The sequence below is a fragment of the Amia ocellicauda genome, chromosome 9 (genome assembly GCF_036373705.1).
Source record: "Amia ocellicauda isolate fAmiCal2 chromosome 9, fAmiCal2.hap1, whole genome shotgun sequence".
Taxonomy (NCBI): Eukaryota; Metazoa; Chordata; class Actinopteri; order Amiiformes; family Amiidae; genus Amia; species Amia ocellicauda.
The window spans coordinates 4,050,801-4,065,349 of record NC_089858.1 but is presented as its reverse complement, the minus strand read 5'-3'; the positions used below and the strand labels follow the sequence as shown (position 1 = coordinate 4,065,349).

At 41.2% G+C, this 14,549-nt stretch overlaps 1 protein-coding gene across 4 annotated transcripts in view; it reads left to right on the top strand.

The window, feature by feature from the left end:
• The window catches only part of dab2ipb (DAB2 interacting protein b), a 174,496-nt gene that overhangs the window by 136,043 nt on the left and 23,904 nt on the right, over positions 1-14,549 (top strand). For all 4 annotated transcript variants that reach the window (XM_066712743.1, XM_066712742.1, XM_066712745.1 and 1 more), the window contains one exon: positions 11,041-11,185. In XM_066712743.1, coding sequence (XP_066568840.1) covers positions 11,041-11,185 — 145 coding nt within the window. The remainder of the gene's footprint in view (positions 1-11,040; positions 11,186-14,549) is intronic.

Genomic DNA, 14,549 nt, shown 5'->3' with positions numbered 1-14,549 from the left:
TTCTCCTCTGACCTCTAGCATCAACAAGGCATTTTCGCCCACAGGACTGCCGCATACTGGATGTTTTTCCCTTTTCACACCATTCTTTGTAAACCCTAGAAATGGTTGTGCGTGAGAATCCCAGTAACTGAGCAGATTGTGAAATACTCAGACCGGCCCGTCTGGCACCAACAACCATGCCACGCTCAAAATTGCTTAAATCACCTTTCTTTCCCATTCAGACATTCAGTTTGGAGTTCAGGAGATTGTCTTGACCAGGACCACACCCCTAAATGCATTGAAGCAACTGCCATGTGATTGGTTGGTTAGATAATTGCATTAATGAGAAATTGAACAGGTGTTCCTAATAATCCTTTAGGTGAGTGTATATATATATATATATATATATATATATATATATATATATATATATATATATATATATATATATACTGTGCAGCGGATGCACAAAACCAGCTGTGTATCTTGCATTAAAATATCAAGCCAAAGAAAATATTGTAAAACCCATATTTTCTCTTGGTAAGTGCTCCCTTGTATAGCGAAATACAATATATAACCGTGACCTTTCTCCCCTGGTTTTCAAGAAGCCAATTATGTCCTATGTATAGGCACTGTGAAGTTGACAAGCCCAACACAGGGCAGACAATAATGCCATTAGAAGACTCCAAGATCCTGAAATCTTAATCTTAAATTAAAACGCTGACAGATCCCACTCTGTATAATGTCCGGGCGTGCCTCGCACATTGTCCAAGCGTTTGGCCTGCAGGGACTGGCGGATTTCCCAGTGTTTAATACGTTGTGCACTAAAGCATTTGCACGGGGAGTACGTTATGGGATGGTATTGTGTACGTGTTATCCTTCCGGACAAAACAAAACCAAAAAAAAATACATTCATTTCCTCATTAGGACTTGCATAATTCAAAGAGTGACGCATCCTTCCATACGATGACAAGCCCTGGCATTCTCTCCTGCCGGAATTATATTTTAAACCTTTGAGTCATACAAAATCATCATTATCTATCAATTAAGAGAGGCTTATAATACATCCAGCTTAAAAAGCAGATATTTTTAGAGCAGGGAGAGATCAATATATATGAAATGGAATATTGCTTTGCCCTCGCGCTTTAGTTGAGAAATTAAGCTCAACCCCAGTAGTTATTTGTTTCCTCGTATCGAGGGCTGGTAATAGAATTCATCAAGTGCCACCGAGAAGCCATTAGAGAAGCGCTAGGTAATGAAGAGAACCGGATTCTCTTCTCCTGTGATAATGAGGCCGCTTGAAGGCTTTTTGAGATCCGAGAGCCGGCGAGAGTCAAGGTCAGCGGTGTCTAATTAGGAGTCTGTGCTGAGTGCGGGGCAGTGGCATGTAGAAACAACGTGCAATCTCAGCCAACTCCGCCGGTACGCACACGGCACTGGGGAACAACTGGCGCCAAACCCTGATTAAAAAGAAAACAATAATTACTTGAAATTAGGTGGAAGCCCGTACACTGGAATAACGTGTGCGGAGAGAATGGCGGTGTAGGACTAGTTGTTTTGGTCGTGTTTTGCCCAGAAGGCTAATGTCTTAGTTATTATTATATATGTTGGGAAAAACATAAATTAAACACTTTTTCATTGTTATTTTTTTAAGAACAGCAAATCAATCTGTTTAAATGAATTGCCCCTCCACCTCTTCTAATCTCCATACCAAATTGAGTTGTAGCCAATCAATTCACATTGTTTCTGTTGAATATCTCATTAGCTTATTGTAGAAATGCGAGGTATGTGTGAGCTGTGTGGATAAATCACTACATCATTATAAAGAAAAGGAAAATACATTAGTGTAAATGCCACCCATAAAATGATTTAGAAACAATATATTTCTATGTGGGTTTTTTCGAAAGCTATAATTGAAATGTAACATTTCAGCAACGTCCAATCTCCCTCTCCCTACTCTCTCCATCTCTCGCTGAACAAGGTCAGGGTTATATTTTCCCAGCCTTTCTCTGACAGCGATGCTTTGAATTATCCTAAGATTGGAAGGCAATGTCATTTGAAAGTGTGACAAACCCGCTCCAGTTCAGATTCAGAGCTGAATGTCATTACACTGTATGAGAGGCCAAGAAGACGTGGCATTTAGTCTTGAGTCATTTTAAAGTCCGAATCTCATTTCGTTGGCTGAAGCATCTGGGCCCGGTTAAACCTTCAGACCTCGTCATTTTAGGTGTTGCTGTTTGCTGCACAATTTCCAAACTCTCAAAGAAATTCCCATTTTGGTCCTTTAGGTCTGAATATCGCAGAGAGCCTCACCAATTGGCGTGAACGTCCTCCCACTGCCGACAGCAACATTAAGCCCAGTGACCTTTGATTCACTCTGTGATGCACCCGGTCCCTTCTTTAAAACTTTGGTACAGAGCTGCAGTCAGCGCTTGTCAGACAGGCTGCCACACAAAGCATATTCTGCCTTCAGGGGGCTTTTTCACTTATTTGATTTTTCGCAATTTCAATCACTGAGATGTAAAGCACTTTACAAGTCTATGCTGTCAGGTTAACCCTAGGGATGTCATCTGTTGTTGTCTTTTTTGTTTTGTTTTTTTGTTTGTCGTAGATTTTTCTCTCCCTCTCTCTCTGCTCTCAACCAACCCCCCCCCACCCCCTCGTTCCCTGTGCCTCGCTGAGATTTGCTGCTCTTGCAACATCTAAACGATGCTAACTTATGGCTTTGTTTATGTGATCTGACGTTAATGCAGAGAGAGCAATGCTTTTTCTTATTTGCACTGAGACTTGTGCCGAACCTGAGCAGGGTAGGCGGTGAGACGTATTAAATTCAGCCCTGAGTGCCTAATCGAATGCAGAACACTTTTCGCTTCTATCTGATGACAGTAGAAATGTATAGCTGTGGCATTGTTTACAATATGAGCGAGCATCCAAGTGTCCTGTAATTATGGAGCCAGAATACAAACATAATCACATCAGCGCCTTTCAATTTGCCATTGATAAGGTTTTAAAGGATACCGGCTGGATTACAAACTTTTAAAGTAGGTGACTGTTCAGCCTCTTGCATCAACAGCATTTAATAGAGGCTCCGATTGGCTTTAACTTTCCCTGATTGCGTGCTAACTGCTCTGCTGTTAGCACAGACAAGACTTTCAAACACAACCGAGATCCTGAAAGGGGCTGACAGAGGAGACCCAGATGAACGGCTCCGCGGAAAGCAGGACCATGTGACAGGAGTGCAAATGAACTGCCAAGTCAGTTGAAGCCTGAGATCGGGAGCAAACTGTCAGGCCATATTGGCACAGCCTGTGTACCGAGGTCCTTCCAGAAATGACTTGACGAGGGGCTTTTGACAGAAATGTTGACTGTCTTGTACCTCGTTATCTTGCATTGTCAGTTTGCAAGAGATCATTGGCCATTTCATGATGTGCTTCATACAGAATTACGAGCTCAAAGAGATGCCCTTGAAGTGGAATACTAGAGTGCATACAGTTTGAAATCGGCTCGATCGATGGCAACGTTCTTTGGGCTGGACCTGCCGGCCTTTTTTGGACGTAAATACCCCTCTAAATCCATATCCCTTTCTCAGTTTAACCAAAGGAGATCTGATGACCAATCAAGCATTTATTAACAATACCTTTCCAATATTTCAACTGCAGTCAGGTGATACGGAGCCGTGTACCCTTTAGTAACAAACCAGTGAGTTAGTCAGCGTGCCACTGTGTAATTGTCACATTGAAGAGAAATGAGTTGACTCGTTGTCGCCCCCTTTCGGACCTCTGTGCACTAATTGAGACACAGACACGGATTATCGGTGTGAATACAGATTTAGGTCGGGACAGCAGAAATAAACATCTCAATGTACAAAGTCTAGTTTGGAAGTACAGTTATATCACTGTCAAAATCAAATAACCTCTCAGTGAATTCAGACATCTTTATTTCAGATTCACCAACCGCTCCTATAACCTTCTCCCGGACAGTTTTATGAACTTGTCAACTGTTGAGTCATGCCTTGTCAGCATTGTATGTTCCTGATAAAACGGCTTAGAAGAACAGTCTAATTGTTCATTAATATGAAAATGAAGAATGCTCCCAACTACTAACTGCCTTTCCCTGTAAAGATTAGTCACAGATGATGGAGCACTAGTTTCTCCATCACAAAGGTAGTATTCTCTGTTTTCACATCTCAAAATCCAAAAGGATTTGCACGGGTGGACGGCCGGCACTGTTCTGCAGCCCCTTCCCACTCTCCCCACTCTGTGTGAAGGGCTGTATTGAAAGGCCTGCCTGGATTCGCTCTGCTTTTCGGTGTCGTTTAAGTCCACTATCAGATGGCGTCTGCTCCTCAGGACGCTGGCGTCAAAACGCTGTTTGCTGATTTCCATGATGGCACCATCAGCGGTGACATCATTGGCAGCAACAACCAAAAAGTTCATTTTAAAATATTATAATTGCTCTGACATTATCCCCAGAAGATAATTATCACAGTGCTAACGTGGAACCACCAGTAAAGGTTAGGATCTGCGGCGAAAACACTGAGTGTGCCCTGAAAGGAGCAAGACTGATAGCTGCTGAGATCGAAGCAATCATCTGCAAAGAGATTGTTGTAGTTCGTACAAATATTTAAACGTGTTCAACCTTTTTCTTTGAGCCGGGGGGGGGTTAAAGTTGTTAATTATTTTGAATGTCTGTTCACATGTGTAGCATTTTCTTCCTCAGGGTGCCTAACACACAACAACGGTAACCTATTTTGGGTTTTCTTTTCCTGGGTAGGCAATGGGTTGTGTTGAAGTTGGTTATGAAATTCTTTTACAAGCAATATCTTTAAATGCAAGCAGTAATGAGATGCACTTTGCATTACCCCTGCCGTATTCCCTGACAACATAATTGCCAAGGATGCCTAACAGTCACTGGCACCGCGTGCGTCTGCTTGTGCAATGATTAACAAATTATTTAAGCACATAAAGCAGATGAGCACGGAGAAGTGACAAGCGCAGGAGATGCAACGCAGTGAGACCAGTTGGGAGTTGCCATTATACTTTCTCCTTATTATTCCGTTTTCAGTTCTTTCCTTCAGAAAAATGGTTCCTTCCTTCCTCTCTCAGGAGTCTCGTAGGCTACATTTTAATGTGAGATGCAGGTGTCACCAGTATCCTGCTTGTAAGTGACGTATCAGTGAAATTGAAATGGTTATGGCTGAATCCCAGTGTGGGTCTACATTGACACGCACTTCTCCTGTTTGTATTGTAGGGACTGCGTTGCCATCCGAGCTCAGCCGCAGCCTTGCGGGTTGTTCCTAGAACTCACTCCAAATCAAATGTCTTTATGAAACCACGCACAAACAAAGGAGGAAAAAACATGATGTATTAATATCATTATGTTTTTATTCCATGTTTTTAAACACAATTATTGTGACAGACATTCAAACACGCCAGGCCTATGATTCCCGATTGAGGAAAACTGAGCACTACGGCAAGCCGACCTGGACTGAAGCAGTCAGGACTAGTCTGACACCACTGCTGTAACTCAGCCTCACCCCACATTAGTATGTCTCTCTTTCTACTGGAGAAACGTGTCTTTGAGTGTGTGTGTGTGTGTGTGTGTGTGTGTGTGTGTGTGCGTGCGTGCGTGCGTGCGTGTGTGTGTGTGAGAGCTGGCCGGGGGATGAATGGATTACAGATTGATGCTTTATATCTCCTTCATCACTTGTCTAAAGAATAGCAGAGTTGCTTAAAGTGAGATATCCCTTAATCCGTGAAGTATTACTGGTAAGGTAAGAAGAAGACATCCATTACGATCTGTGCAGACCTGCCAACTTTTAATTTCCAACAATGTAGTCCCACACAACATCTTTCACGCATCTTTACTCGCTCTTGTGTAGCAGATAATGTGTTGTGTGTGTGATATTAATTACCTCTCCCTGCCCGGCTTCATTGTCATTTTTTTTCTGCTGAGTCGGGTTTCATCTGGCTTCGTGTTTTTTTTTTTTTGAGTGCTCTGGTCCACTTTCATCGCATTGTCGAGCCTGGGCTATCGTGGCCCTTCTCCCCCGGCCGTGCTTTGGTTCTCAGCACACGTTCGCCCTCCTGTAACTCTGACAGCACCGCTCAGCGTCAAAATCACTTATTGTGATGAATTCCAGGGCCTTTGCACATCAACTCCGGTTACCCGTTCTGAGAGCCAGAGACTCTACCCCTGTGAATCCCCCTGGAAATCAAAATGCATAGGTAATCACATATATACGTAGACATGTATATATTGTCTGTGGCTGTAGCTGTGCTTGTGCATATATAGATTTGATAGGAGGTGGTGCCAATGATTGTAGTGAAATGAAAGATGGAGAACAAAGTGGATGATGTACGCAGAGGAATACAGATGTATAATGTACAGACAGGGTTTATATTAACTAAAAAACACCTTTTTCTGTCTTGAACAAATGTTTATTTTATTTTATTTAAAACAATACCAGTATTTTATGTTTTCCTTTAACTGTAAATGTAGCTTAATGCACCTTCTCAGATGCAGTTAGTATGATTAATGTGTTACAGCTCAGGAATGCTATTATTTATCGTGTTTTTGTATTTGTTCCTAATTTGATACAAATACCTGACCTTCAGCAGTGCACACTCATTGTAGCAGCGTTGTTAGCTTCACATTAGAAATAAAATCTGATTGTATTTAGTCATCAACACAGGACAAATTGTACCTTCATCAGAGATCAAAGAATCGGATTAATTCAACTTGAATTCAGTTCCATCTGAATTGCTAAATATGAGTTGATTACACACACACACACACACACACACACACACACACACGTGGATAATATGAGGAATTTCCCTGTGTTGCTAGGTTTAGACACCAAGAGGAAAGCGGTTATGTTTCCAAAAGTGAGTTTATTATTCAGGAAAGAAGACAAAAGAGCAGGAAAACAAAGGGCTGCTACAAACAACCTTCACACAGGAACCCGGCTCTGGGTTCGGCAGCTCGGCCTCTCACTCACTGAGACAAAAATAATCTCTCCTTCCAGGAGCTTTTTGAGATAAAGTTTACATCACTGAGATGACTCACAGTGTGTGTGTGTATGTGTGTATGTATGTGTTGAGAGAGTGACTTTGAAAGAATATTCAGTTACAGAATACTAATTACCTTGTTTATAAAATAATGCCATGTAATCTGTTACAATACCCCACTCAGCAGCAGGGCAGGGTGGATTAGAAGACATTGGGCCAAGGTGGTTAAAAAGTGTTTTACAATTAACTGGGTGCTTGTGTGTGTGTCTGTGTAAGTCATGACTATCACCATCAGTCTATATCAATCCACTGCTGGGCCTCAACAAGACGTTTCCCCTTGTTTTTCGATGTACAGCCTCTCTTTTCCATGTCATGCCAGCAAAAGCTTCCGATTTAATCTTCACATCTTCTATGTCGTCTTCCGGGTCTATTTTCATCTGTTGGAATCCATTCTGTGGTTTATTTTGTCCATCTTTGGCTTTTTCTTCTGGTCCACTGCCATTTTAACAACTTCACTCTTTCAATGATGTCACATTTTGATTTATTCTCGGATCCATTCATTTTTCCACCTCTTCTTGTTTGTTATTCCAAGCAAACATCTGTCCATGCTTTTTGTGTCGTCCGCAGTTTTTGTATAATTTTTGCATTAAGTGACCAGGTTTCACAGCCATAAGTGAGCACTGGCCGTATGCATTGATCAGATACTTTTCTCTTCAGGCAAGTGGGTAGATTTCCTTTCAACAGCCTGCCATTTCCTCCAAATGCACTGCATTCCAGTTTCCCTCTTTTTTTGATTTCTTCCATAATATCTCCATCTGCGCTGATGAGTTGTCCAAGATAGACGACTTTAAGTATTTCTGATCTACTTCAATATTGTTAGCTTTCAACAAGCTATTGAGCATGACTTTGGTCATATATTTATTTATATTCATTATAATAAACCAGACTGACAGGGTTTAGCATGATAAAGCCACACTAAGCACCACAGAGAGCAGTGCAGAATAATGTGTGAAGAACCAAGCCCTTTTTATCGAGACACAAATCCGTCAGGGTAGGAAATCACACACGGGATCATCTCCACATCAACACAACACTGAGGTGACTCATCACTGTACTCGGAGTAGAGAGCCTTTCCTAATCACTGGCATTTACTCCCTGATTGTTCGTGACACATTCAAACAAACACGATAACACATTTGAATAGATCTTTAATGCATGCACAAGACAAGATATTAGTTTGACAAACGGGAAGAAGCAAAAATCAAGCAGGATTATATGCACTGCAGCACAAACGCGCCTTTCCCTTTGGAATGGCTTCTACGTCTGAATGGATCCTTTTTTGGCATTGCAATCGTATGAGCAACCTTGGCACTGTTCAAACGCAATACCTGGTTAGCTGTAATCAGTGTGGGTATCTGACAAACTAGTTTCGGCCACAGACCCAAAACTTCCTGTTAGTCATTCACTAAAGCACCATGGTTAGCCCTGGTTTGAACTGTGGCCACAGAACAAGAAATGAGCTTCACGGCATATATCTGACCCACCATAGCATTTTATATTGAAATCCAGATATATATGTGTTTTAATATGTTTGGAATATATTTAGAACACTATATAACTATATCAGCATGTGAGTTTTCCTTATTGTATGGCTCCATATAGGGGTAAAGAAAGTCTCCCATGAGATGAAGCGTCCGTGTTAGGTTAGCCCTGGAAATAAAGGGGAACAAATTATAAAGTTGGGGGTGGCGACAATATTCTTGTACACATGGATTATCTTTTGTCAAGCAAACTGGCTTTCCTGAGAGCACGACTTATTTAACGTAGGTAAATATAATATCTTTCTCTGCTCCACTGTGTTTTGATGGAGCTTCGAGGTTGACAGCACCATTATAATGTTGTTGACACAGATATTTATGTGCCGAAGCCGAAGCGTAGGGCTCGTTCTGTACTAAATAACATTTACTAAGTCCCTTTTCACAAGATGAATCATAACACACAGGCCTTGACTGTGACATGGTTGTGCTTTTATCGTAAATTCTGTTTGTCCAAACACGGGCAACTGCCACAAAAATGCAGTGTGACACAAACGCTTAGCTGTACTTGAAAGGTTTCCAAATTGAAAAGTATCGTATGACAAACTGCAACCCCGGGAACATATGGGGAGAAACTTGGTCTTCTATTCCCTGTTAATCATAAACACATTTAACATTGTGCATTACATGCAAGTTGGCAAGCAGCTAATGCAACACATAAGCATTCAAAGCAGACACCATGGGGAGATGAAAAAGACCACCAAATGTTTCCAGTGAACACTATAACATCTGCCACTTGCTTTTTTTCCCTCCTGTCGGTGAAGCGTGAATATCATTTTAAATACTTCCTAATTGTTTTGCCTGATTGATAGAACCATTGGTTTCTCATTGTGATTTTAAATAACACCAAGATTAATTGTACTTGAATCCTTGTCTACGATGTATGTTGTTAGCAGGGACGTTCGTATTGCCCTTCCCCTCGGATGCAAACCTTTTCGTCAGTTAATGACATAACTGGAAAGTGCGCAAATTTGTATTCATGTACCAGCTATCTTCAGAGAATAGGTTGATTTAAAAATTAATGCAATTAATCATAAATCGGCAACCATTTTAAAACACTATAAAATGACTGGTAAAATACCTTAATGATTATTAACTTAAGATGAGCAATCCAGCTTACAATGTATCTGGCAAATTCGTTTTAAGACATTTAAACCCTTGGAGTACATCGTTTTTAAAAATATATAGGTATACTCAGTGCTAAAGACACGAAATAAGGGTACAAACAAAGAATACAGTAAAACATGCTGTGATCTTTGCATTGTATTTGGCTGTTGTGTTTCTTACTTTCTGCTCTTTTTTTTTACATTCATAATTTGCAAATCATACATAGCACTGAAACAAAAGAGCAGTGTGGCATTTCTGTGCTAAACTTTAAGTTGAAATTGCAATCTGCGGGCTCTGTCAAGTAAAGATTTAATTCAATTATGTAGCTCTGTTTTTTACCCCCCTGTATCCAGTCTGTTAATCTACCTGATTAAACATGAAAAACATGAAGGTTTCCATTCGGTTCAGCGCTAACTGCTAATCTTGATCTAAATTTCAGGCTTGTGATTCGTTTTGTTTGTTTGATTTTGGTGTGAAACTCTATCCGCAGAACAGTGTCTCGCTCAGATATGTCATTTTGGAATTGAATAAGGCTTATTTTTGTTAAAGCATTTTCCACTGGAAACGACATGGTGTATTTTTCTCAAGAATGGAAGAAAATTATTGTGTGATATTAACCCAGGTGGGTTTCTTTCTGAGAAAGATGAAATGGCTCGGTTCATAATTACTATAATTTGGCCTGCACGTCACGTTGTCATACTGTTTGTGGTAAAACTCAGCTATTTTGAATGTACACAGATATTTAAATAGTTTGATATGAACCCGACATTGCCATCTTTATGTTTTCCAGAGAGCTTATTTCCAAGTTGAGAAAATAAGATAAGAACATAAATGTACAATCCAGAGGACTCCATTCGCCCCATCGTGCTCGTTTGGTGTCCATTAATAACTAAGTGATCAAGGATCCTATCCAGTCTGTTTTTGAATGTTCCCACATTGTCTCTTCAGCCACATCGCTGGGGAGTTTGTTCAGATTGTGATGCCTCTCTGTGTGAAGAAGTGTCTCCTGTTTTCTGTCTCGAATGCCTTGAAGCCCAATTTCCATTTGTGTCCCCGGGTGCGTGTGTCCCTGCTGATCTGGAAAAGCTCCTCTGGTTTGATGTGGTCCATGCCTTTCATGATTTTGAAGACTTGAATCAAGTCCCCAGCTGGGCAGCCAATTTCAAAATCCTAATGGTAGCCGTCCGTTAATGTGTTTATCTATGTGTGAGTTTGAGCCTGTAGGTATGTGAACATGTCTATGTGTAGCTGAACGGCCCAGTGTGTCTGTGGTCCCAACACCATCATGGCCGGAGCTTCCTGTATGTCTGGTTCCCCTAATATCTTCCTCTGCTTCTCCCATCCAGGACTTCCTCACGGACCTCATGATGTCGGAGGTGGACCGCTGCGGCGAGAACGAGCACCTCATATTCCGAGAGAACACCCTGGCTACCAAAGCAATTGAGGAGTATCTCAAACTGGTTGGACAGAAGTACCTACAAGATGCACTTGGTATGTGGTGGCAGGACAGATGTCCGTATTTAGAAAAATAAATCAAAATCTGTAACCTTGATATAAAGAGCTATCTCTAAAAGTTTCTGTTGGAACGAAGAATGACAATTGTAATCTCGAAACAAGATAACAAAAACGAGCACTCATTCCCCGATAACATCTCTGCTGCTGATGGAAATTATGATTTTCTTTTCCTGCTTTTGTAGACGGTGACATTTTGAAGATACCCCTCGAGGTTATGTGGAAGAAAAGCAATAACATTTATCTTTCCTCCGAGTGTCCTTAAACATCCAAGCAGTGCCGTGGCAGACGTCTTCCCTTTATAATTTGGATTTATTTTTAGGTTTGCTTACTCCCAGGAGGAGTGACAGTCCTTGACGGTCACACCGCTCGATGCCTGCACAGCTACCTCTCAACGTCTGTCAGACAGTCAGCCTCTGAAACCCCCAAATGCCGTCAGAAATGTCTCTCTTCCACAGAGACTCATCAATAAACCCAAAGTCTTGGCACACAGAACCAAGAGTTGAAAGCTTATGGAAGTTTGTGCATTTATATACTTATTATTTTTAGACATGCCTTCTTCTCTTCCAAACAGACCTTATAGAGGAAATTGGCAGTGCATTTTTATGAAGTGCGTTCTTTAGATAAAAAAACAAGAAACCCTGACTCTATATCATGACCTTAGCTGCCTCTTTTGATGACATGCATCTCACTCTTTGATTAACCTCTTTCCTGGCTGAAATCCTCGCAGGACAATGTGTTCATATCATGTCAGAGTGACTCAGATATATATTTCCATCTGGCTTGAACTGAATCTATTTTAGAAACATGGATGATATAATGATTACATAAACAGAAGTTTACCATTTATTCTAGCTATTTGAATGTTCCTATTTTTACTTTAAAACCTCCACTGGTTTAATTATATGTAGTGTACTGGTAAGGTATGTGTTTTGATGGGTCAATACTGTTACCTGGTGGCCAGAGTTTGCAGTTGCAAAAGGTCTTTAATTTTGTGATTGCTGTAGTTTTAATGGTCATTCAGTTGCATCTTAACTCACACTCTGATATCTCAGCGTATCAGCACCGTGACGCCAATAAACCTAGAGCAATCCGACTCGTGACCTGAAGGATATACATTACATCCTGTGAAGCGAGCATTAAACGAGCAATCAACCTCAATCTCTCGTTAACTACTTCCAGTTCAGTGTTGAATTACACAACACTTAACACTCAGCATATGTGCGATAGATTTCATGCCTTTTAAAGCATTTGACAAATTGACTTACTTGGCCCTGAGAAAGATACTGGGCGTAATACTGACTCACTTTAATTCATTCAGTGAATTATGGAATCTAATATAGACTGATTAGAAATCCAAATGAGCATTGTGCCGTTACTGTGCCTCAACAGAAACAGAGTGTGGGGCTTGAGTTAAAAAGTGAGGCACATTTCCGAAGATATTTTCTGTTTTGCTCTATAAACCTGCACAGATCTCATGGTATCTGCGAGCTCTTCTAGACACTTTTCCAAGACTACTAACATGTCAACAATCCCATAAGATTTAAGATGACATGGTTTAGTTTTAATTTTTTTTTCCTCCCACTTGCTCAAGCTCAACTTTGCAAGTTCAAGTTTACAAACTGAAGTGTCATGCTTCAGGCTTTCTCTCTGGATGATCCCAATTGCCTCCCTGATATTTTTCGTTTACCTCTGGCTTTGCATTTGTCAACATGGACTTTAATTTGCCAGGTGTCTCCCCAGTCCTTTTACACAGGGTTTACGTTCCTGATCCCAGACTACTTTAGAGGGCCGCATACTAGCAACACTTGCTACAGAAAGTGCATGAATTATTTGACACCTGCTCTCCCAAAACAATGCTTGAACTTTTAATTTCCCCTCATGCCGGCAGTCCCGGTAAGCAATAAAGCTGCGAAGGTGAGGAATGCAGTCTGAGGGCCCGTCCTCCACAGTGCTGGCGTTCAGGGTCTGCGATAAATGTAAATAAAAAGCATTAAAATATAATTAAAGGAGGCCAAGCTGCGGCCTGTTTATAAATAGGATCCCCCCACTACTCCCCTGGCTTCCATCGCTCGCTGTCCGTCCGTGATGCTGGTGTGATCCTCCGGATATCTAGCACTCTGATTAGTCCCTCTGATACCCGCAGCCCAGGATGGGATGGTTTAATGTTCGGCGTTAGATTTAGTCGAACCTTTATTGCATATTCTGTGTCTGTAGATATTAAAGAGAGGCTGGGGAGGTTGAAACGCTGTATGTTTTTCTCACACGCCATATTAGATCAGAGTTCATCTATCATTTGACTTTCTAGGTTTGTCCTTTCGTCTTTCGCCACAAATGGTGGCCACAGTTGTTTGTCTAATATAAGACTACGGTCTTTTTTGACTCTCTTTGTATGTGGTGCCGGGACGGTCCAATCTTGCCCTCTCTGTCTCTCCCGTGCATATTTTGCGAGTCAGCCTTACAGGACACCCCTGTAGTGGATCAGCATTTGAGAAGCTTTCATTAAGACGAACGGACGGCTGCTCGGACAGTCCAGTTATAATTCACCTGCTGCTTTACAGCTTCCCAAAGCAGTGAGAGTGTTCAATTTAACGGATTATGGATTTATTCCTTGAAAAGTAAGTTTCCATTACAGCCGGGCTATGCGGCTTTATTCAAGACCTTTGAGTAGTGTCGTTGTATTTAAATATAGACATCGAGAAACCTGTTTTTGATGTATAAATGTATACTCCCATTACTAATTTTAAAAAGTAAACGTATATAGTAAATTATTTAATTTTACTGACATTTCTCCTCAGGATATAGAGTTGCTAGAGAAAGTGAAATGTTCATGCTTTCCCTGAAATGTTTTACTTAATGGAATAAAATCAATACATACTGAGAACTGGTAGCAATGCAAAAAAATTATGGAGCCAAGGCAGAAAGAAAAACTACTAAAAGACAGAGTATCCTTCTTTAATCAGCTCTTGTGTAGGGGGGGACAGCAGACTGCTTTGACGGCCTGCATTTCGGTCCTTTCCTAAAGCATCGAGAGCCGAAGCGGAGTGACTGTGGGGGGAACAGGGAGACAGTGGCCAAGTCGAATGATAAAAACAAGCATGATGAAATCCAAGCCCCTGATTCAGAGACGCTGCCATCAGAACTGCCATGTTCCAGTGTCCCCCCCATCCTGTTGCTGATCGTTGTTAATTCTCTGCCGAAACAATTGAAGTTCCTAAACATTATTATTGTTTTGTCACACACATGCATATATAGTGTATTTTATCTTGCTCTATATATGTAGATTATCTCTGTCCATGAAAACAGCAAGCCGTGTAATTCACCAGAAACAGAAGCATGCGCC